At 47.2% G+C, this 24,447-nt stretch overlaps 1 protein-coding gene across 2 annotated transcripts in view; it reads left to right on the top strand.

Moving 5' to 3' along the window:
* Positions 1-6,741: 6,741 nt before the first annotated feature.
* CD276 (CD276 molecule) overlaps positions 6,742-24,447 on the top strand; it is a 34,665-nt gene continuing 16,959 nt past the window's right edge. The window contains exons 1-2 of one of the 2 annotated variants that reach the window (XM_055436159.2): positions 6,869-6,930; positions 16,510-16,662. In XM_055436159.2, coding sequence (XP_055292134.2) covers positions 16,615-16,662 — 48 coding nt within the window. In that variant the 5' untranslated portion in view covers positions 6,869-6,930; positions 16,510-16,614. Of the gene's footprint in view, positions 6,931-16,509; positions 16,663-24,447 lie in introns of both variants that reach the window. The other variant, XM_055436160.2, reaches the window with a different exon arrangement.

The raw sequence follows: 24,447 nt of genomic DNA on the forward strand, positions 1-24,447 counted from the left end.
AAAGTTTGATGCTGTAAAGAGCAATATTGCATAGGAACCTGGAATGTTACGTCCATGAATCAAGGCAAATTGGAAGTGGTCAAACAGGAGATGGTAAGAGTGAACATCGACATTTTAGGAATCAGTGAACTAAAATGGACTGGAATGGATGAATTTAACTCAGATGACCATTATATCTACTACTGTGGGCAAGAATCCCTTAGAAGAAATGGAGTAGCCATCACAGTAAACAAAAGAGTCCGAAATGCAGTACTTGAATGCAATCTCAAAAACGACAGAATGATCTCTGTTTGTCTCCAAAGCAAGCCATTCAATATCACAGTAATCCAAGTCTATGCCCCAACTGGTAATGCTGAAGAAGCTGAATTTGAACAGTTCTATGAAGACCTACAAGACTTTTTAGAACTAACACCCAAAAAAGATGTCCTTTTCATTATAGGGGACTGGAATACAAAAGTAGGAAGTCAAGAGATACCTGGAGTAACAGGCAAATTTGGCCTTGGAATACAAAATGAAGCAGGTTAAAGGCTAAAAGAGTTTTGCCAAGAGAATGCACTGGTCATAGCAAACACCCTCTCCCAACAACACAAGGAAGACTCTATACATGAACATCACCTGATGGTCAACACCGAAATCAGATTGATTATGTTCTTTGCAGCCAAAGATGGAGAAGCTCTATACAGTCAGCAAAAACAAGCCCGGGACCTGACTGTGGCTCAGATTGTGAACTCCTTATTGCCAAATTCAGACTTAAATTGAAGAAAGTAGGGAAAACCACTGGACTATTCAGGCATGACCTAAGTCAAATCCCTTATGATTAGACAGTGGAAGTGACAAATTGATTAGATCTGATAGACAGAGTGCCTGAAGAACTATGGACAGAGGTTTCTGACATTGTGCAAGAGGCAGTGATGAAGACCATCCCCAAGAAAAAGAAATGCAAAAAGGCAAAATGGTTGTCTGAGAAGGACTTACAAACAGATGAGAAAAGAAGAGAAATGAAAGGCAAAGGAGAAAAGGAAAGAAATACCCATTTGAATGCAGAGTTCCAAAGAATAGCAAGGAGAGATAAGAAAGCCTTCCTCAGTAATCAATCAAAGAAATAGAGGAAAACAATAGAATGGGAAAGACTAGAGATCTCTTTAAGAAAATTAGAGATACCAAGGGAACAGTTCATGCAAAGATGGGTACAATAAAGGACAGAAATGGTATGGACCTAACAGAAGCAGAAGATATTAAGAAGATGTGGCAAGAATACACAGAAGAACTATACAAAAAAGATATTCATGACCCAGATAACCACAATGGTGTGATCACTCACCTAGAGCCAGACATCCTGGAACATGAAGTCAAGTGGGCCTTCGGAAGCATAAGTATGAACAAAGCTAGTGGAAGTGATGGAATTCCAGTTGAGCTATTTCAAATCCTAAAAGATGATGCTGTGAAAATGCTGCACTCAATATGTCAGCAAATTTGGAAAACTCAGCAGTGGCCACAGGACGGGCCACAGGACTGGGAAAGGTCAGTTTTCATTCCAGTCCCTAAGAAAGGCAATGCCAAAGAATGCTCAAACTACTGCACAATTGCACTCATCTCATACGCTAGTAAAGTTATGCTCAAAATTCTTCAAGTCAGGCTTTAACAGTACGTGAACCATGAACTTGCAGATGTCAAAGCTGGATTTAGAAAAGGCAGAGGAACCAGAGCTCAAATTACCAACATCCACTGGATCATTGAAAAAGCAAGAGAGTTCCAGAAAAATATCTACTTCTGCTTTCTTGACAATATCAAAGCCTTTGACTGTGTGGATCACAACAAACTGTGGAAAACTCTTCAAGAGATGGGAATACCAGACCACCTGACCTGCCTCCTGAGAAATCTGTATGCAGGTTAAGAAGCAACAGTTAGAACTGGACGTGGAAAAACAGACTGGTTCCAAATCAGGAAAGGAGTACGTCAAGGCTGTATATTGTCACCCTGCTTATTTAACTTATATGCAGAGTATATCATGAGAAATGCCGGGCGGGATGAAGCACAAGCTGGAATCAAGATTGCCAGAAGAAATATCAATAATCTCAGATTTGCAGATGATACCACCTTTATGGCAGAAAGCAAAGAAGAACTAAAGAGTCTCTTGATGAAAGAGGAGAGTGAAAAAGTTGGCTTAAAGCTCAACATTCAGAAAACTAAGATCATGGCATTCAGTCCCATCACTTCATGGCAAATAGATGGGGAAACAATGGCAACAGTGACAGACAATTATTATTTTTTGACTCCAAAATCACTGCAGATGGTGACCGTAGCCATGAAATTAAAAGACGCTTACTCCTTGGAAGAAAAGTTATGACCAACCTAGACAGCATATTAAAAAACAGAGACATTACTTTGCCAGCAAAGGTCCATCTAGTCAAAGCTATGGTTTTTCCAGTAGTCAGGTATGGATGTGAGAGTTGGACTATAAAGAAAGCGGAGCACTGAAGAATTGATGCTTTTGAACTGAGGTGTTGGAGAAGACTCTTGAGAGTCCCTTGGACTGCAAGGAGATCCATCCAGTCCATCCTAAAGGAAATCATTGGAAGGACTAATACTGAAGTTGTAACCCCAATACTTTGGCCACTTGATGCAAACAACTGACTCCTTGGCAAAGATCCTGTTGCTAGGAAAGATTGAAGGCTGGAGGAGAAGGGGACAGCAGAGAATGAGATGGTTGGATGGCATCACTGACTTGATGGACATGAGTTTGAGTGAACTCCTGGAGGTGGTGATGGACAGGGAGGCCTGGTGTGCTGCAGTCCAAGGGGTCACAAAGACTCAGACGTGGTTGAACTGAGCTGACTGACCATTCCTTCCTCATCAGTGCTGAGTAAGCAGTGGCAACTCAAGGACCAGGCCAAGGGCTGGAGCAATCTGGGGTCAGGGTGGCTGCTCCGAAATGCCTTCCGGAGCCAGGCTCCTTCCGCCTTTCTCCTGTGCCTCCCTTACTTAGCTTCTGTCTGCATAGTTGCAAGATGGTTGCTTTACTGTTTGGTTTTGTGTCTGCATTTCAGGCACAGGAGAGAAAGACGAGTAATTAAAGGCAAAAGGCAAGGTTCATGCCAGCTAAAATTGCTCTTTTCTATTTTTTTTAATTGTGGGAAAATACACATAAAAATTATCTTAGCCACTTTTGAGTGTATCGTTCAGTGGTAAGTACATTCACATTGTTGTGCAGTCAATCTCCAGTCTCGGAATTTCCCTGGTGATCCTGTGGCTAAGACTCTCCACTCCCAATGCAGGGGGTCAGAGTTTGATCCCTGGTCAGGAAACTAGATCCCATATGCAGCAACTAAGAGTTCGAATGCTATGACTAAAGATCCTGCATCCTGCAACTAAGACCTGATACAGTCAAATAAATAAATATTTTTTAAAAATCTCCAGTCTTTATCTTACAAAACTCAAACTCTGTACCCATTAAACAATAACTCCCTATTCTCCCTTTCCCAGTCTCTGGCAAGCACCATTCTGCTTTGTTTCTATGAGTTGGACCAAATTAGTACCTCATATAAGCAGACTTATACAATATTTGTGTTTCTGTGGCTGGCCCTTTTCACTTAGCACAATATCCTCAAGGTTCATCCATGTTATACCAGATGTCAGAATCTCCTTCCTTTTAAAGGATGAATAGGAGAAGGCAATGGCAACCCACTCCAGTACTCTTGCCTGGAAAGTCCCATGGATGGAGGAGCCTGGTGGGCTGCAGTTCATGGGGCCACTTTGAGTCAGACACGACTGAGTGACTTCACTTTCACTTTTTACTTTCACACATTGGAGAAGGAAATGGCAACCCACTCCAGTGTTCTTGCCTGGAGAATCCCAGGGACGGGGAAGCCTGGTGGGCTGCCGTCTATGGGGTCACACAGAGTCAGACATGACTGAAGTGACTGAGCAGCAGCAGCAAAGGATGAATAACATTCCATTATACACATTACCAGGTTCTCCTGGTAGCTCAGCTGGTAAAGAATCCACCTGCAATGCAGGAGACCTTGTTTTGATCCCTGGGTTGGGATGATCCCCTGGATGAAGGGAATGGCTACCCACCCCAGTATTCTGACCTGGAGAATTCCATGGACAGAGGAGCCTGGCAGGCTACAGTCTATGGGGTCCTGAAGAGTTGAACACAACTCTTTGTGATTTTCACTTTAGTGTAATTTAGTGAAAGAGCAACTTTCACTAAATACACATTACCACATTTTATTTATCCATTCATCTATTAAAGGACACTTACATCGCTTCCACCCTTTGGCTATTGTGAATAATGCTGCTATGAACATGGGGATGCAAATATCTCTGTGACCCTAATTTCAATTCTTTATGAACATATACCCAGAATTAAAACTGTTGGATTCTATGGTAATTCTATCTTTAGTTTTTTGAGGAACCACCATGCTGTCTTCCACAGTACCAGCCCTTTAACAAAGGGCTTTCCCTGAAGCTCCAACCAGTGAGTTTCACTTCCATCTCATTGGCCATCTTAGATCATGTGACCACCTCTAGCTGCAAGGGAGTCTGAGAAAGGATGTATTTTTAATTAGGCACAGAACAAACATTCCCTGACTTGCGGAGATTCCTGTGTGCTGGGATGGTCCAGGTGTTTATGTCCAGGAGCAAGTGTCCGAGTCACAGCTGAGCCTGTCCTACAGACACTCCACCTATCCCCTGCCCACAGTGTTTGCCCTTTCTGGGGGAAATCAACACCCTCTTAAAGCACTGCTTCAGAAATGTCAACCAGTAAGTGTTTCCGTCCCTCCTGAGCTGTTCTCTCGAGCAACAATTAAAGTCTTCCCACCAACCCCTACCAAGTGTAAACTACCCTGTGCTGTTCCTTCACTGTCCATCACAGCTAAATTGTGCCTTCCCTGCCAGACTATAAGTCCTCTGGGACAGGACCTGTGTTACCACCTTGGGGCACAAAGCACAGGGCTGACTCCTGGTAGAGGGATGGAAAGCGAATTCCTCTAGACCAGTTCTAAATCCTGCTGCAGGGCTCCTGGATCTCGCAGCTCAGGGGCACCTCTCCATGGGCTGCTTCTTCCCTAGATTTCGGGGCCTAGTAAGGGCTACTCATCTTGAGAACCATGAAGTCAGGCCCAGGCTATACAGGACCTGACAGGGAAGGGAGGAGCAGGGAGGGGAGGCTGATGACCTTCAAGCACTCTGGACCAGAATGCCTGGCCTTGACCCCCTCTCTGCCCCATCCCTAGGAGCAGTCACACAGACACCAACACAGACACAGCCACTATCAAACTTACATTCAGATCACATGTGCACTTAGATGCAGAGTTACAGATGTTCACAAAAACACACACCCATGCATCACTCACACACACACATACTATAGTTAAATTTGAATTCAGCATTTAAATTCAAGGGGTGCAAATCTTAGTTCCTCCACTTAATGACTGGATATCCTTAAGTAAGTTACCTCTCTCCTTGTGCCTTAATTTCCATATTTGTGGACATGAGGATATATTAAAAATAGCATTTATCTCACTGAGTTGTGGGCTTTCCTGGTGGCTCAGATGGTAAAGATCTACCTGCAATGCTGGAGACCTGGGTTTGATTCCTGGGTTGGGAAGATCCCCTGGAGGAGGGCATGACAACCCACTCCATTATTCTTGCCTGGAGAATCCCAGGGACAGAGGAGTCTGGCAGGCTACAGTCCCTGGGGTCACAAAGAGTAGGACATGACTGAGCGACTAAGCATAGCACTGAGTTGTGAAGATGGAATTAGACAAAATGGTAAAGTGCTTAAAACAGTGGCTGACAGAGAGGCATATGTATTCATTCACGTTTCCTAAGCCCTTTCCCATTTTGTTGCTGCCACTTGGTGGTGGACCTAGCTGTAACACAACATAGGAGTCCTTTTCTCTCTCTGAGGCTCAATTTTCCCACCTGTAAAACAGGGATAATATTATCTTCCTGGTCCAGTTGCTTTGAGGATCTAAACAGGCCCAACATGGAAAACTTCTAGCCTCCTCTCTGGCCCACAGAAATCTGCTGCACCTTAGCTATTACTGTCTGTAACTGATGGAGAACAGGTCAGAGAACAGGTGCAGGGGTGGGATGTGCCAAGGCAAAGGCCTGACCCCCCTCACCCTGCAGGCTGGAGGTCCAAGCCTGACCCAGCCCCATCTCCTCCCAGGCTGCAGTTGTGGAAAGACAGAGCCCCAGATCAGGGTCGGGGGTGGTCAGAGCTTTCCCACCTTTGGGAGCCTGGGGTGGCCACTAGCCTGGCATGGGGCTGGGGGCAGGGCCAGCCTGGTGGCTGTGGGTGGAAGGAAAAAAGGAAAACCAACTCAGTGGAAATTACCCTGCGGTTGGCTCAGGCGCCCACGACACACTGTATTTATAGAGAGCTCCCTGGCGCTCTTAATGCCTCACAGTCGAATTAACCCTTTCTAGGCCGCGGTACCAGTCTGGGGGACTGGACTGGGGGAGTCAGACAGCCAGATCCGAGCTCTGGCTCTGCTGCCATTGGCCTGGAGCAGGACCCAGGGTTGTCGATGACCATCCAGCTATCCCCCTAGCAGAAAATAAACTCCGGGTCTTGGGAGGGTGGGTCACGGTGGGGGATGGGCGGGGATCAGACTAGCACCCCTTTACTAGCGCGCCCGCGTGGGTCTGGACCCGGGGCAGGGGCGGGTCCCGGCCGGTGCCCTGCCCAGCGGGCGGGCTCCGGCCTCGGCCCTAAACCGCGGCCGCGGGGCCAATCCGGCCTCTGGGGCGCACCCGGGCCGCCTTTCCGGGCCCGCGGCTTCCTCCAGCCCGCCCCGCCCCTCGGACTCCCGAGGCCGCCCCCGGCCCCCATTCGGGCCCGGCCTCGCGGCGGCGGCGGCGGCAACTCGGCAGCGCTCCGCCGCGTCCCCGAGTCCCGGGAGTCGGCGCTGCGCGGTGAGTGCTTGCGTGGCGGGCCCGGCGCTGGTCGGGGCGGCCTTTGTCTGCGGCCGAGCCCGGCCCCGGGCCGCCGGGCAGCGGGCCTGCTGCAAGACGGCTGGAGCGGGCGGTGAGCCCCCTCCCTCGCAGGGCGCCCCCGACCCAGCCCTCTCCCCCTGTCGGGGCTGGCCGCGGCGCCGGGAGCACGCTGGACCCCGGATCTGGGGCCCCGCAGGCGGCTGGGGCTGCCAGAATCCAATCCCGCCCCCAGCCCTGCCTCCCCTTCCCCTGGCCGGCGGGGCCTGAGCACTGTGGGACCTGCCCTCACCCGGGAATCCGCTCGAGGAGGAGGCTGGGCGGGTGATTGTGACCGCGGAGGCCCTGGGTGTGCAGGGGAACAGAGGCAGATCTGTCATTGTGTTGATCATTCTGGAAAGCTTCACTATCTGGAAAGCCGGTATCTGGAGCTAGGAGTGAAGCGAAGTCTCCCCGGGGGCCCTGCAGAGGAAAACACCCTGACCTGATCACCAGCTCTGAGGAGGGGAAGCTGCCAGGGAGAGGAGGGCCAGGGTTGGATAGGGGAGGGGGGCCCCATTCTGCTTGGCCCGGAGAAATGGAGTGGGCGACTGGAGACTTCCATGGGCAGCAGTGGGCAGGAGGGAGACAGATTCAGAGAAGGACAGACAGGGACGGCTGGCCTGGGTGAAGGGATGAATAGGTGTGTGGGTAGGGGGCAGAACACAGGGAGCAGGGATGGGGCATTTGGGGGCTTGGGAAATCTCAGGGAGATGATGGATGGGGTGCGATGGAGAGGAGGTGGAAGATGTGGTGGAGGGAAGGTGGGGATCCAGGGTGGAGGCCCAAGTCTTCTGTTGCTGCTTAGCTAGCGAATTGGCAGGTTCGGGGGCCTAAGGCAGTGAACTGCCAGAAAAGGGGATTTATTTCTAAGCCAAATCTAGCCTAATGAGAAATGCGTGATGGATGACTCAGATATGGGATCTATCATTGAGGAAAACATTAAGCAAATAGGAAAGCAAAACCCATTGGAGAGTTGAGAGGGTTTGACTTAATTGAGAAAAACTACTTAGGTTCAAATTGGATGTAGATAATTATAAATGAGTCTGATTTCATCATTAAATGAAGGCCCTAGGTCTTTTTCTTACATGCCTGTCTTTAGCAATTTGCTTCTATATTAGAAAGTAATGAAGCTGTTCTGTTTTTAAGAGAGTTCTTTATTTAGTTCAGCCTCTTCCGTGACTCCCTCTTGCCTCCCAGAAGTTCCTAAGAAATCTGAGGCTGTGCAGCCTTCCTGTAATTTGGGGGTCTGCATACAGGTGGGTGCTTTTGGAGACTGAGGGAAACTGAAGTCTAAACTTGAACTCTAAACATGTCCAGTTGGTTGGTCTGATCTGAGTGGCAAAGCTCTGAGGCTGTGGGTTTGAGTGGTGGCTTATATTTCCAGCTCTTTTGGAAATGGGAATAATTTGGGTGAGTGTATTTTTCTGATATTTAGAGTTCCTGAGATTAAAAGTGGATATTTATGTTAATCATTCATCATGGAAATCTTTCTCCCCTGTATTATGCACATCACAGTCTGACCTTCTGATGTCAGTGACATTTTCCTTCATGACTTCAGATCAGCGCTGTGAACATCCGTTTTTGCACTAAGGGGACTCTCAGTGGGATTTGTATTAAGTGGCTTCAGAGATGCTTGTATTGGTCCCATGACTGATCTTGGAGTTCTTTTTCTCTGGTCAGTGACATCACTGGTGGTTTCTCCTGCCTGCTCTCAGTGAGCTTTCCAACGTATTCCAGACTCCTGTGTTGCAAGAAATCAGACCATCCAGCTTGTTAGAAATGGGAGTGTTAGTTGTTCAGTTGTGCCCGACTGTTTGCAACCCCATGGACCGCAGCCCACCAGGCTCCTCTGTCCATGGGATTTTCCAGGCAAGGATACTAGAATGCTTTGCCATTTCCTTCTTCAGGGAATCTTCCTCACCCAGTGATCGAACCTGGGTCTCCTGCACTACAGGCAGATTCTTTACCAACTGAGCTACCAGGAAAGCCCAAGAGACAGGAAGCCTACATTAAAACAGGACTAAGGATGAGAAGGGGTTTTGGGAATTGAGGACCGATTTTCCTCCCTGCCCTTGGCCCTCTGCACCTCTGCCCAGGCACCTGATGGAAGCAGGTTGACTGAGATACTCAGGTACCTGATAGCTGGGTCAGGAGCTGGAGTGTTTGTGGAAAGGACAGTTATAGAAGTGTTTTCCCTTCTGTGGAGGCTGTGTCCTTACTCTGTTGAAGTTGATTTTTGAACTGTCCTGTGGGAATTCCTTGATCCTTAAACTTTAACCTGCTCTGGAGTCATCAGTCTTCATTCTTTGGTGTAGGATTTGGGCTTGATGTTGAGCTGAACAATACTGTTCAGGATCAGAGACTGAGTATGATCATAGAGCCAGAAGTTGGGATGCCACAGCACTCAGGAAGTATTGTATAACAAGTGTCTGGCTTGTTGCTTGCCACTTCTTGATTGGGTTTGTGCTATGTGAGGAAAAATGACCCAAGTCCAAGCTGCCCCTGAGATGAACACCACACAGGGCCTGAGCGGTGGCCCTGAGTCATGGGGTCAGGGGAGGAGGAAGAAGGGCAGGCAGGATGATGTTGCTGTCCATGAGCTTATCCTCTGAGTGGGTGGCCATTTCCACTGCTGTCCATTTCCCCCACCCCTAGGGCAGGAATGACAGGGAGGTCCACCGGCAAAAGAGGGAAGGCAAAGTCAGGGCCTAAAAGAGGGCAAGAGTGTGGGAACTGGTGATCTTGGAGAAATTTCCTTTGGTCTCGTTGGTCAGAATGGATCACACATCTGTATATATAGCCTGACAGAGGAGGCTCAGTGCAGAGGACCCAGGAAGCCTTCTCCCCATGCCCATGGCAATAATAACAAAAGTAGTCATGATCCTTACCACTGTTCGGGTGCTTTAAATCCTTTCTGTATGTCCTCTTATTTTATCCTTTCAGCAGCTCTGTGGGGTAGGCATTGCTTCCCCCTTTTTATGTAACCTTTGCCTGCCACCCTCAGTTCTGCCACCCCTGCGGGATAAGGTTCCAGATAGGAGCAGTGGGTTTTCAGGTTTTGGGGGGTGGGGCTGTGCTGGATGCTTAATAGAAATCGTCTCGTTTCATCAACATAGCTGTCCTGTGAGGTAGGGAGTCGTTTTGCTCCATTGTACATGTGGGTAAACTGAGGCCCAGGAAAGGGAAATCATATGCCCCCAAACATGCAGCTGGCAAATGCTGAGGCTGGTTTTGCTATCTCCTCCAGGAGCTGGCTCTTGCTGCCACTGTGGAGGCAGACTCGGCTGAAACCTGGTAAGATGTGCTAAGGGTCCCTAGTAAGATGTGCAAGGCAGAGAGGATTCATCTGGGGAACTGGGGAGATGGCAGACCTGACCTGGGTGTCCCAGACTAGTGTTCTTGCAGCCCAGTTGGAACCACTGTGAAGAGTTCTTACTGTTCCAGAGGCCTGGTCCTCAGCACACTAGTGCCTTCCAGGAGTCCCTCTCAGTTCTGACCAGTGCTTCCAGCCAGCTGCCCCCATTCTCCCTCATTCTCCCAAGAATGGATGCATCCTCCACACCCCTAATGCCTTTGGGCCTTTGGTCTTCCCAAGACTTAGGGAGGGCATGTTGGAGGGAACTGCTGGGAGTGGGGATTGAGAAACATTTTTCGGGGGAGTCTTGGAGCAGGGAGAGATACTACCTCTGGGAGGCAGGACTTCCGGGTAACCTAAAGTCAATGTAGGCTCCCCAGAACTGGACCTCCCATGGGAGAGATACTGAAATGTGTGGAGGCCTTGTACAAAGGGGTATGTAGCAGCATGGGGGCTGTGTCCCGGAAGAGGAAGGGGGAGAGGACCAACAGGGATGAGCCAGACACAGAGATGGAGCTGAATTGTGATTTGCTGCTTTGGAGCTGGGATGCTGGTGGAGTCCTAGGTGCAAAGGGGGATCAGAGAAAGAATAATGTTCCCAGGGATCTGTACATATAGCCTGACAGAGGAGGCTCAGTGCAGAGGATCCAGGAGGCCTTCTCCCCATGCCCATGGCAATAACAAAAGTAGTCATGATCCTTACCACCGTTCGGGTGCTTTAAATTCTTTCTGTATGTCCTCTTATTTTATCCTTACAGCAGCTCTGTGGGGTAGGCATTGCTTCCCCCTTTTTAACGATATGGAATCAAATCTCAAAGAGCTTAAGTCATTTATACTTGATCATGTGTCTAGCCAGCCTTCGGAGTCAGAGTTTGAACCTAGACTTGCCTGCTGTACCTGAGCCTAAGCTGTATGGTGAGGCAGGCAAGAGAGCCTGATGATATTTAACAGGTAAGGAATTGAGGCCCAGGGGCACCTGAAAGCTAGCTCTTAGTCACCTCTGATGTGACTGATGACTGAGCATGGGCCCCTCGGCAGTCTGCACCCTGTTTCCTAGGCTCAGACTCCCCTCTGTATGGTGGGCATGGAAGTGGGCGCTGGACTGGTGAGCTCCAAGAGGCCTTCCAGCTCTGAGGCTAGGTGGAGCCTGCTACACTCCTGAGGACGAACCCCTGGAGATCCAGAGAGAGTGGTGCTTAGGTGGAGAGGGGTCTTCAGTATTGTTCTGCCAGGGCAAACCTCTTTCAGGGTAGAAACCTGAAGAATGTCAGGGCAGGGAGTGTTTAGGTAGAACACATCTGGAGTAAGTGGGCCCTTCCATGAGTGAAGTCTAGAAAGGTTTCTGGGAGGGATGAAATTTCCAGACACATCTGGGTGGTAACTCCGCAGGACTCAGCAGAGGTTGAGTGAATGCAGACGTGTGTGGCATGGGCCTGACAGGACACGACCTGGGATCCGCCCTGCAACTTGGTCTTATGGTCTCTCATGCCTTCCCGTCCTCTCTCCACTCTCCTCCTTCAACTCCTTCCTTCTGGCCAGACCTCTTCTGAGCTAAGTGCAACCGTCACTTTTTTTCAAGGTTCCGTGTTTCTGATGGGGGGTGTGTGTGTGTGTAGCCTCTGCACACACTTCCAGTTCTGAGTGGGTGTCACGCTACCTTGTCAAGTGGCTGTTGAACTCTGGAAGACGCAAACTCATCTTGTGGTGGCTCCTTAGCCAGAAGAGGGTGTGAGAAACAGGCCAGCTGTTGTGGCAAAAGTCACCATATTCTTGAACCCACTGAGCTGTCTTCCTTTTCTCTAGTTTCGCCTCCTCCGGGTCTCAGACCTTGACTTCAGCGTGGAGAGGGTGCCTCGATGGGGATGGTCTGGCTTGGGGAAGCTGGGGGCTCTGCTCTGTCCTGTTTTTCCTCTTCCTTGTTCTTCCTAAATCCATGAGGGAAGCAGATTGCAGATGCCAAGAAAACCTTGGCCCCACTCTGCTGGGCTGGCGCTGATGACACACTGCTGTTTTGACTCACACAGAAATCACTTTGAGAGGAAGAATTGATTTCTTCTCTTGGATAGGATCACGGGGCTGGGGAGCAGTGCCCAGCGGACAGCCTTGAATACCGAAGGCCCAGACTAACTCATTATCAGGAAAAAGGAAGGCCATCAGGGTTCCTAGGCAACTCTGGAAATCCCCTAAACTCTTTCCACAGGCTCCCACCCAGTTGTGGAGCACCTATACTATTAATATTAGGTCAGGTTATTTTTTTAGATATTTTTTCTCAGTGGAGTCCCATAATCATCTTATGAAGGCAGTGTTTAGATTCCTATTTCACGCATGAGCCAGCTGAGGCTCAGAGAGGATGTTTTCCCGAAGTCACATGTCTAGGAAGTGGCAGAGTCTGGATTTGAAGCTGTGTCTCCAACTCCAGAGACATCTTCTAAAATGCCAGGGCTCACTCTGTCCATAGACTTCTTGTGCTACACCAGCCCAGCATGTGATGGTGGTCATAGCACAGGAAGGGGGCCAGGCCCTTCCTTTGAGGGTTAGGGAGATGAAGACCCTGAGAGGCAATGGGGTGGAGCAAGTGAGTGATAGAGTCTAAAGCCCACATAAACATAAATCTTCAATGTTGCTGTTTTCCTTTTTCTTTTGTTAATGAACAAAAGAATTAGATGCTTGTTGTCAAAGCAGCAGAAGTGTATCAAAGTAACTAGAAGGTGGAAGTAGATGCTTACCTTCATCCCCGTGCTCCCAGGGTTGGGTTCATTATCATGCTTCCAGGCCCTTTTTCTATACAAACATTTATCCACCCATCTCTCTATCTATCTAAACACACAGGCATTCATTCATTCATTGAGCAGTGCTTTGAACACTCATTATGTGCCAAACCTTAGCTAGAATTAAGGATCCAATAGGATAAAGGATCTAATAAATAAAGCAGACATGGTTCCTGCTCAGGGACGTCTCAGTGTGACACAAGGCAAACAGCAGTGCATAACAGGGACAGCCATAGAGTGGCAGACCCCCAACCCAGCTTTCCTGCCACGGTGAACCTCAAGATGTCATCCAGGAAGAAGGAACTGTGCTTGCAGAGAGCCTGTGAGGTAGGGAACAGGGTTTCGTTGTAAGAGCTCTGATGAGGGGTGAATAGCTGGGGAGGTGGGCAGGGCTGACCCAGGCAAGACCCTGTAGGCTGATTAGATATTCAAAGTGATGATGTGATGCACTTTTGCTTTTATAGCTCTTTTTCTGGTTGCTGTGTAGAAGTCTAGACGGGAGTATAGAGCTGGGTTGGGGGACAAGAGAGAAAGTGGAGAGACTGGTGAGGAGCCTTTTGTAGTCATGCAGGCAAGAGATGATGGCAGCTTGGCAGACCACAGAGAGAAGCCGAGGTAGAGGGGAATAGAGAAAGTAAAAATACATTGGGTTGACAAGCTTTTTCTCTCAAGGATCAGAAAGTAAATTGTTTAGGCTTTGTTGTTATTACAACTACTCAGTTCTACTGCTGTGATGGAAAAGCAGTCACAGATAATGTGTAAATGAATGGAAGGTGGCTGTGTGCTGATGAAACTTGATTTACAGACACTGAAATTTGAATTTCATAAGACTTTCACGTGTTATGAAGAGTTCTTCTTTTAATTTTCTAACCCCGTAAAAAGGTAAACCCTGTCTTAACTGGTGAACTGAATAAAAGCAGGTGGTGAGCGGAATTTGGGGCTGAGGCTGTAGTCTGCAGATCCCTGAGATATATTTGGGTGTTGGGGATGGATGTTCTTGGCGATGAACTACAAGGGTAAGAGAAATCAGGGTTCTGACTTGATCAGAGGCGGTGGAGGATGATGCTGTTATGAAGTGGGAAGGGCTGGGGAGGAACAGGTTTGGGGGAGGAATCAACACATTGAAGAGGGACATGTAAAGAGAGAGGTGCCTGTGAGTCTTTGGAACAGAGATGTTTAGGAGACAGTTGGGCTTAAGTTTGGAGCTCAGTTGAGAGGTGTGGACTTGGAGAAGTAAATTTGGGAGTTATCAGCATATAAATGATATTTAAAGCCACAGGAGTGGATGAAATCATCTAGGAAAAAAAAATAGTAGACAGAATTAAGGAGAGGGTCTAGGAGCAAGCCCCCAGGGGTTCCGCGCCAGAGAAGGAAGGATCTGCACTGAAATATAGGAGATGGAGAGAAAGGTAGGTGACTAGATCTGGGACCATGGGACCATGCATTAATACAGAAATTAGGCCACGTAACTCCCAATATATAAAGTACTTTATTCAGTGACCCACATGGACTTATTTCCATGTGAGTACAGGTTCTTTTGAAAGGCTGTATGCTATTCCATTATGCAGATGCGCCATAATTAATGTACCCATTCCCAGTTGTTTTCCATTTTTGCTGCTGGTGTGTTTGAGAATGGAGCTAGTGTTTCTGTAAACCAGTCCATACTGACTAGCCAGGCCAAATCTTCTGCTGCTTGTTTTGTATCGTCTAGAAGCTAAGAATGATTGGCCAAAAAAATCATGTGATTCCTGAAAATTGTATTCAATTCAATTCCGAGTGTCCATAAATAAAGTTCTATTGGAACACAGCTCTGCTCATTCATTTTCCCTGGCTGCTTTCCTGTGGTAAAGGCAGAGCTGAGCCATTGTGACAGATATGGGAAGGCCTGCAAAGCCTAAACGGTTCACTGTCTGGACCATCACAGAAGAAATTTGCTGACCCCTGCCTGACTCGATTCTGCATCCAGAACCAGCAGCTGGTCCACACACAGGTGGAGCAGGGTATTTTGAGCATCTCCAGGAGGACACAATCTAGAAAAAAATCTCTGATGCCCAAAATTCTACCATTAGCTCTTATTTTGAGTAAACTGTTGCCCTTTTAAAATGTCATCCTTTAAAATTCAAACATCCTCAGCAAGGTTAACATTACATATGGATCAATTAATCAAAGGTTGGCCCATCTATGGAAACAATGTTACCTCTCTACTCAAAACCCTTTCTCATCAGGTACAAACAAAATCCAAATATAACCTCCTGTTCTAGCCCTGACCACCTGGGGAGCGTCAGGTCGGTGTTCAGGGTTCACTTCAGTGGGTTATCATGTCTCTACTGAACTGAACTGAACTGAAGGTACCACCAGATGGTCCTCAGTTCAGTTCAGTCACTCAGTCGTGTCCGACTCTCCACAACCCCATGAATCACAGCACGCCAGGCCTCTCTGTCCATCACCAACTCCCGCAGTTCACTCAAAACTCATGTCCACAGAGTCGGTGATGCCATCCAGCCATCTCATTCTCGGTCGTCCCCTTCTCCTCCCGCCCCCAACCTTTCCTAGCATCAGAGTCTTTTCCAGTGAGTCAACTCGTCACATGAGGTGGCCAAAGTATTGCAGTTTCAGCTTTAGCATCAGTCCTTCCAATGAACACCCAGGATCGATCTCCTTTAGAATGAACTGGTTGGATCTCCTTGCAGTCCAAGGGACTCTCAAGAGTCTTCTCCAGCACCACAGTTCAAAAGCATCAATTCTTCGGCGATCAGCTTTCTTCACAGTCCAACTCTCACAACCATACATGACCATGGGAAAAACCATAGCCTTGACTAGACGGACCTTTGTTGGCAAAGTAATGTCTCTGCTTTTTAATACACTATCAAGGTTGGTCATAACTTTCCTTCCAAGGAGTAAGCGTCTTTTAATTTCATGGCTGCAATCAGCATCTGCAGTGATTTTGGAGCCCAAAAAAATAAAGTCTGACACTGTTTCCACTGTTTTTCCATCTATTTCCCCTGAAGTGATGGGACCAGATGCCATGATCTTTGTTTTCTGAATATTGAGCTTCAAGCCAACCTTTTCACTCTCCTCTTTCACTTTCATCAAGAGGCTTTTGAGTTCCTCTTCACTTTCTGCCATAAGGGTAGTGTCATCTGCATATCTGAGGTTATTGATATTTCTCCCGGCAATCTTGATTCCAGCTTGTGCTTCTTCCAGCCCAGCGTTCCTCATGATGTACTCTGCATATAAGTTAAATAAGCAAGGTGACAATATACAGCCTTGATGTACTCCTTTTCCTATTTGGAACCAGTCTGTTGTTCCATGTACAGTTCTGACTGTTGCTTCCTGACCTGCATACAGGCTTCTCAACAGGCAGGTCAGGTGGTCTGGTATTCCCATCTCTTTCAGGGCCTTAGAAAGCATCACTACGAACAAAGCTAGTGGAGGTGATGGAATTCCAGTTGAGCTATTTCAAATCCTGAAAGTTGATGCTGTGAAAGTGCTGCACTCAATATGCCAGCAAATTTGGAAAACTCAGCAGTGGCCACAGGACTGGAAAAGGTCAGTCTTCATTCCAATCCCAAAGAAAGGCAATGCCAAAGAATGCTCAAACTACTGCACAATTGCACTCATCTCACACGCTAGTAAAGTCATGCTTAAAATCCTCCAAGCCAGGCTTCAGCAATATGTGAACCGTGAACTCCCAGATGTTCAAGCTGGTTTTAGAAAAGGCAGAGGCACCAGAGATCGAATTGCCAACATCCGCTGGATCATGGAAAAAGCAAGAGAGTTCCAGAAAAATATCTATTTCTGCTTCATTGACTATGTCAAAGCCTTTGACTGTGTGGATCACAATAAACTGTGGAACATTCTGAAAGGTGGTCCTCACTGTATCTTAAAACAGTGCTCTGTACTGAACTTCAGTGATTTCTGTGCATTTCCCTATTGGAATTCAGGCTCCTTGAGACAGACATAACAGTCCTCTCTCTGCCCCCAGTGCCTGCCTACCAGGCACTCAATGAATAGTTCAGTGAATAACTAAATACACAAACAAATGTATAGTCAAGGACTCCTTCAGTTATAGATAATAGAAACCTAGCTCAAACTGGCTTAAGAGGAAAAAAAGATTACTTGTGTATCTGAGCAGTGTAGGTGTGCAGCTTGCTTCAGGCATAGGGACTTAAATGTTGTGTTCAGGGCTCTGTATCCCTCCTGTGTTCATCTTTGCCTCTGTGTATTTGTTTGGATCAATTCTTTAGATTGTTGCTAGTTGACAGATTCATTGCCAACAGCCCCAGACCACATCCTCCTTAGCAACTTTAGCAAGAAAGAGTGCTTTCTGAGAGTGCCAGCAGCAAAGCCCTGGGAATTCTCTGATTGGGTGTGGCTTGGCTCACAGGCTCAATTCCAAGTCTGTCACTGAGTGGGGGCAGGGCAGGGGTTCTCCAAGGAGCCAGATCTGGTCCCCAGCTGAGGCCTGAGGCTGGGAGTCAGCCCTACCAGTACCATATCCCCGCAGGAAATTGGAACCCTGTTACCAGAATGATCCAGCCTAGAATGAGAGAGGGGCACTCTAGAATAAAGGATGTGGAGCAAAATGTCTAGTGAAGGCAGAGAAGGTCTGCCCAGCATCTATTTTGCTTCTGTATCAAGGAAAGGAAGAGAAGCTGTTAGGAAGGAGTTCAGGCCAGGAAGGGAGCTGATAATCTGCTTTAATGGGTTTGGCTTCTGGCTCCTGAGATTGCCTGTCCTGGTGCTGAGTGAACCTGGAGATGAGATCTCAGAGAAGCTATCAGGGATATTTCAGGACAACTGGGAAAGACAGCAGGGATTGGATAGGGGTGGGGAAGGTGTGGGTCGCAGCATTTCAGTTTCCCACTGTGTACAGAATCAATCCAGGACCCCTAACCGACCATAAAGAAGGCTGAGCGCCGAAGAATTGATGCTTTTGAACTGTGGTGTTGGAGAAGACTCTTGAGTCCCTTGGATTGCAAGGAGATCAAACCAGTCAATCCTAAAGAAAATCAAGCCTGAATATCCATTGGAAGGACTGATGCTAAAGCTGAAGCTCCAATACTTTGGCCACCTGATGTGAAGAGCTGACTCTTTAGAAAAGACCCTGATGCTGGGAAAGATTGAGGGCAGGAGGAGAAGGGGATGACAGAGGATGAGGTAGTTGGATTTTGCAATCATTTAAGCTTCCAAAATGGGTCCCCAGCTCACTCACTGGTCTTTCCCCCCTCTTCCTTCCTTCAAAGATTGAGAGCAGGAGAAGAAGAGGGCGACAGAGGATTAGATGGTTGGATGGCATTATCAATTCAATGGACATGAGTTTGAGCAGACTCTGGAACATAGTGAAGGGCAGGGAAGCCTGGACTGTTGCAGTCCATGACTGAACAACAGCCGACCCCTAGCCACCTCCCTTGCCTCATCTCTTGACAGCCTCTCCTCGAGTCCCATCTTCCCAGAGTCTACAAGGGCTGCCTGCTCTTCCATGACTTTGCTGGAGCTGCCACCTCCCCCAGATAGCTGAAATGTTTCCTCCTTTATGAGGTCTCGACTAAGCCTCCCCATTCCTCCATGAACTGCTTGACCCTCCATTCCCGTAATACCTGCTATAAACCTGCATCTGCTTGTTGTATAAATGGATAAATGACTGCTCAAAGACCTGAGATGGGCAAATAACCAGATTTATGGGGAATAAAGTAGATTACAGGAAGAACAGATTGGTGACTTAATCTTGACAAAACCCTGGAACTAATAATCAATTGAGCACTTGAGGAAGAGTCCACCTTCTTCAATTGAGCCTTTTTTTTTTTCCGGTTTTTCTCCATGTAATTGGTCCCCTTCCAGAAGCAGTGGTACTTTGGGGGTGAGATAAATGGGAAGCTGGGTGAGCGGCAGCACAAGTAGGAAGACTTGGGACCCCAAAACCTTGAATAGTGGACAGACATTCAGGGGCAGGCCCTAGTGCTATAGGGCTCTCCTGATTCTGTCCTCTCCCAGAGGACCTTGATGACACAAGAAATAAAGTAAGGAAAAGAGGGTAACCCTTTTAGGTAACATCTGTTTGTTCTTTTCTTCACCCACCAAAAAATTATTGAGCACCCCTGTGCACCAAGTACTGTCAAAACAGTAATTCACAAGATCATGGCATGGTTACAAAACACTCTGTCTGCACTTAATGCCACCAAATTATACACTTAAAAATTATTAAAATGGGAATTCTCTGTAGGTCCAGTGGTGAGGACTATGCGCTTTCACTGCTAAGGTCCCAGGTTCAATCCCTGGTTGGGGAACTAATCCTATGAGTTGAGGGGTGTGGCAAAAAAAAAAAAAATGGCAAAATGGTAAACTTCATGTTATGTGTATTTTGCCATAATTAAAAAAACAAAAAGATCATGGCAGTTGGATACTTAGCTTAACTGGATGAAATGTAATAGTAACAAATGAAACATCCTATAAATCTCCACCCCTTCCCTAAATCTTTCAGAGGAGGATGGCAGAGACATGGACCCACAGCAATGCAAGCAAATGACTCTGGTCACTGGTCACAGATTTGACAGTCTATTATTTTGGGTTATATTAGTGGAAAAAGTGGCTGGCTGCCCACTATGATCTCTACCAGGGAGAGGAAGACCCAAGACTTGCAGGGCTGTTATAAGGGAGGGGGCAGAAATATTCTCTGTGGTCCAAGGGGTCGAATGAGGAATTATATGGGCTGACAGATTTTATCTCAATAAAAGGTAGAGCTTTACATCAATGAGAGCTACCCAAAAGGTGGTGGACTTCTTTGGGAGGTAGTGGGTACCCATCTCCGGGGGGACGTTTCGGGAGTGGCCAGATAAAGTTTCCCTGTTCTATTCTTAACTTCTGCAGCTTCTTCAGAGTTTGTTCGGGGCGCCTCTTCTCATTCCATTATCTACTCAGTGATCCCAACTTTGGCTTCCAAGAGTAGTTCCCTCATCCTGTTCTGAGCTCCAGCTCTGTGTGTCTAGAAATCTATCACACATTTTCTCATGGATGATCCATCCAGGGCTCAAGCCCAGTTGGAATTCTTCTCCCCCATCATTTCCAGGTCTCTCCATCTTCTATGTGTGACACGCACGCTCACTGGTTGAAACCTTCAGTACGTCCTTGGCTCTTTCAACCCCTACCATACATACAATCACCAAGACAAGTCACGACTACCCTTGAAATAGCTCCTAAGCCGGGTCCAGGTATCATTAAGTGAATCTAATGAGATGGTGTTCAGTTCACATTTTGAAATACCTACTTTAGATGTGGTTTCCTTTTGCTGTTCTGAGCAGCAGCAATTTCCATGGGGTGGGAAGAGGGAGAAGAGAAGGCGGGAGAGGAAGGAAGGGCTGGTCCCTAAATTAGTCACTTTGGATGCTGAGAGAAAGACCCGAAATAACAGTGACGCTAGAAGAGATGCTGATTCTCACCCGTGGGACAATCCGGGTATGTCCAGGGCTGATGCTGCAGCCCCCCAGGGGCCTTCTGTCTTGCTGCTCTGCAGTCCCCAGGGTGTTGCCTTTGGCAGCATGGTCCTCGATGGCTCACCACATCTGTGTTCTAGACGGTGGGAAGGGGGAGGAGAAGAGAGTGGGCATGCTCCTCTTTAAAGGCATGACCCAGAAGTTACACATCAGTTCCTCCTACATCCCATTAGTCAGAAAATGGTCACACAGCCATTCCCTGCTGCAAGGCAGGCTGGTATCTGTAGTCTTTAGCTAAGTGGCCCTGTGCCTAACAAAATATTAATAGTCTACAGAAGGGGAGGAAACTAGATGTAAGGGGAACACTAGTGGTTTCTGCCACAGTCATTTTATACATTTCAATGTGACCTACATGGCAGCTAACTGGCTAGTCCTTAAGGATAATAGTACATGAAGGCTTAACATGCTAATGAAGTTCCATCAGCATCCAGTAAAGCTCTTCTTTCAGACTTCCCTGGTGGCTTAGACTGTAAAGAAACTGCCTGCAATGCAGGATACCCAGGTTTGATCCCTGGGTCAGGAAGATCCCCTAGAGAAGGGAATGGCAATCCACTCTACTATTCTTGCCTGGAGAATTCCATGGACAGAGGAACCTGGTGGCCTCAGTCCATGGGGTCCCAAAGAGTTGGACATGACTGACTGACTTTCACTTTTTTTCAAAGCCCTTTTTTCATAGATCTTTTTTCATTTGATCTCAGAGAGGGGATGTCACCTATAAAAATTGCCCAGCAAAGTGCCAGGACTAGAACTAGAACCAAACTTTGGGCTCACTATTTACTATTTCAAAGAGACCTGGCTGAGAGGCAGAAAAGCAGTGCCAGGAGGCCAGGACTCTTGGGGCTAGGGAGAGACCACCTTTCCTAGCCTGTCTACCTGGGGACAGGCTGCTGCTGCTGCTGCTGCTAAGTCACTTCAGTCGTGTCCGAGTCTGTGCGACCCCATAGACGGCAGCCCACCAGGCTGTCCCGTCCCTGGGATTCTCCAGGCTAGGACAGGCCTAATTCAGACTTAAATTGAAGAAAGTAAGGAAAACCACTAGACCATTCAAGTATGACCTAAATCAAATCCCTAATGATTATGCAGTTGCTGCTGCTGCTACCGCTAAGTCGCTTCAGTCACGTCCAACTCTGCGATCCCATAGATGGCAGCCCACCAGGCTCCCCTGTCCCTGGGATTCTCCAGGCAAGAACACTGGAGTGGGTTGCCATTTCCTTCTCCAATGCATGAAAGTGAAAAGTGAAAGTGAAGTCACTCAGTCGTGTCCAACTCTTAGTGACCCCATGGACTGCAGCCCACCAGGCTCCTCCACCCATGGGATTCCAGGCAAGAGTACTGGAGTGGGGTGCCATCACCTTCTCCAGATTATGCAGTAAAAGTGAGAAATAGATTTAAGGGACTAGATTTGATAGACAGAGTACCTGATGAACTATGGACAGAGGTTCATGACACTGTACAGGAGACAGGAAGCAAGACCATCCACAAGGAAAAAAAACGCAAAAAAGGAAAATGGCTGTCTGAGGAGGCCTTATAAATAGCTGTGAAAAGAAGAGAAGCAAAAAGCAAAGGAGAAAAGGAAAGATATACCCATTTGAATGCAGGGTTCCAAGGAATAGCAAAGAAAAGAAAGTCTTCCTCAGTGATCAGTGCAAAGGAATAGAGGAAAACAATAGAATGGGAAAGACTAGAAATCTCTTCAAAAAAATTAGTGATACCAAGGGAACATTTCATGCAAAGATGGGCTCAAAAAGGACAGAAATGGTATGGACCTAACAGAAGCAGAAGATATTAAGAAGAGGTGGCAAGAATACACAGAAGAACTGTACAAAAAAGATCTTCACAACCCAGATAATCACGATGGTGTGATCACTCACCTAGAGCCAGTCATCCTGGAATGTGAAGTCAAGTGGGACTTAGGAAGCATCACTATGAACAAAGCCAGTGGAGGTGATGGAATTCCAGCTGAGCTATTTCAAATCCTAAAAGATGATGCTGTGAAAGTGCTGCACTCAACATGCCAGCAAATTTGAAAAACTCAGCAGTGGCCACAGGACTGGAAAAGGTCAGTTTTCATTCCAGTCCCTAAGAAAGGCAATGCCAAAGAATGCTCAAACTACCGCACAATTGCATGCTAGTAAAGTAATGCTCAGAATTCTCCAAGCCAGGCTTCAACAATACGTGAACCGTGAACTTGCAGATGTCCAAGCTGGATTTAGAAAAGGCAGAGGAACCAGAGATCAAATTACCAACATCCTCTGGATCATCGAAAAAGCAAGAGAGTTTCAGAAAAACATCTTTTTATGCTTTATTAACTATGCCAAAGCCTTTGACTGTGTGGATCACAATAAACTGTGGAAAATTCTTCAACAGATGGGAATACCAGACCACCTGACCTGCCTCTTGAGAAACCTATATGCAGGTCAGGAAGCAACAGTTAGAACTGGACGTGGAACAACAGACTGGTTCCAAATCAGGAAAGGAGTACGTCAAGGCTGTATATTGTCACCCTGCTTATTTACCTTATATGAGAGTACATCATGAGAAACGCTGGGCTGAATGAAGCACAAGCTGGAATCAAGATTGCCGGGAGAAATATCAATAACCTCAGATATGCAGATGACACTACCCTTATGGCAGAAAGTGAAGAACTAAAGAGCCTCTTGATGAAAGTGAAAGAGGAGAGTGAAAAGGTTGGCTTGAAGCTCAACATTCAGAAAACTAAGATCATGGCATCTGGTCCCATCACTTCATGGCAGACAGGTGGAGAAACATGGAAACAGTGGCAGACTTTATTTTTTTGGGCTCCAAAATCACTGCAGATGGTGACTGCAGCCATGAAATTAAAAGACGCTTGCTGCTTGGAAGGAAAGTTATGACCAACCTAGATAGCATATTAAAAAGCAAAGACATTACTTTGCCAACAAAGGTTCGACTAATCAAAGCTATGGAATTTCCAGTAGTAATGTATGGATGTTAGAGTTGGACTATAAAGAAAGCTGAGCACCGAAGAATTGATGCTATTGAACTGAGGTGTCGGAGAAGACTCTTGAGAGTCCCTTGGACTGCAAGGAGATCCAGCCAGCCCATCAAAGGAAATAAATCCTGAATATTCATTTGAAGGACTTATGTTAAAGCTGAAACTCCAATTCTTTGGCCCCTGATGCAAAAGAGCTGACTCATTTGAAAAGACCCTGATGCTGGGAAAGATTGAAGTGGGGACGACTAGGGGATGATGAGATAGTTGGATGACATCACTGACTCAATGGACATGAGTTTGAGTAAAGTCTGGGAGTTGGTGATGGATAGGGAGGCCTGGTGTGCTGTAGTCCATAGCGTCACAAAGAGTCAGACATGACTGAGCGACTGAACTGAATTACCTGGGAAGCTGTTCATCATTTGTCAGGACTCACCCTTAGGGTTATCATGTGCCTCCAAACAGCTCTCAATTATCTTAAATAGTACTCTGTCCTGAACTGCACTGATTTCTATGCACTGGAACTCAGGCTCCTTGAGGACAGACACAGCTTAGGCCTCTCTCTGTCCCCAGTGCCTGCCTACCAGGCACTCAGTGAATAGTTACATGAATAACTAAATACAGGAACATATATTCAGGGTGGGCTTCCCAGGTGACTCAGTGGTAACACATCTGCCTGCCAAGCAGAAGATACGGGTTCGATCCCTGAGTTGGGAAGATTCTCTGGAGAAGGAAATGGCCACCCACTCCAGTATTCTTGACTGGAGAATCCCATGGACAGAGGAGCCTGGCAGGCTGTAGTATGTAGGATCACAAAGAGTTGGACACGGCTTAGTGACTAAACAATGACAAGAACAACCTTCAATTGCAGGT

This window comes from Moschus berezovskii, chromosome 9 (genome assembly GCF_049115385.1).
Source record: "Moschus berezovskii isolate FMDL1 chromosome 9, NW_MosBer_1.0, whole genome shotgun sequence".
NCBI lineage: Eukaryota > Metazoa > Chordata > Mammalia > Artiodactyla > Moschidae > Moschus > Moschus berezovskii.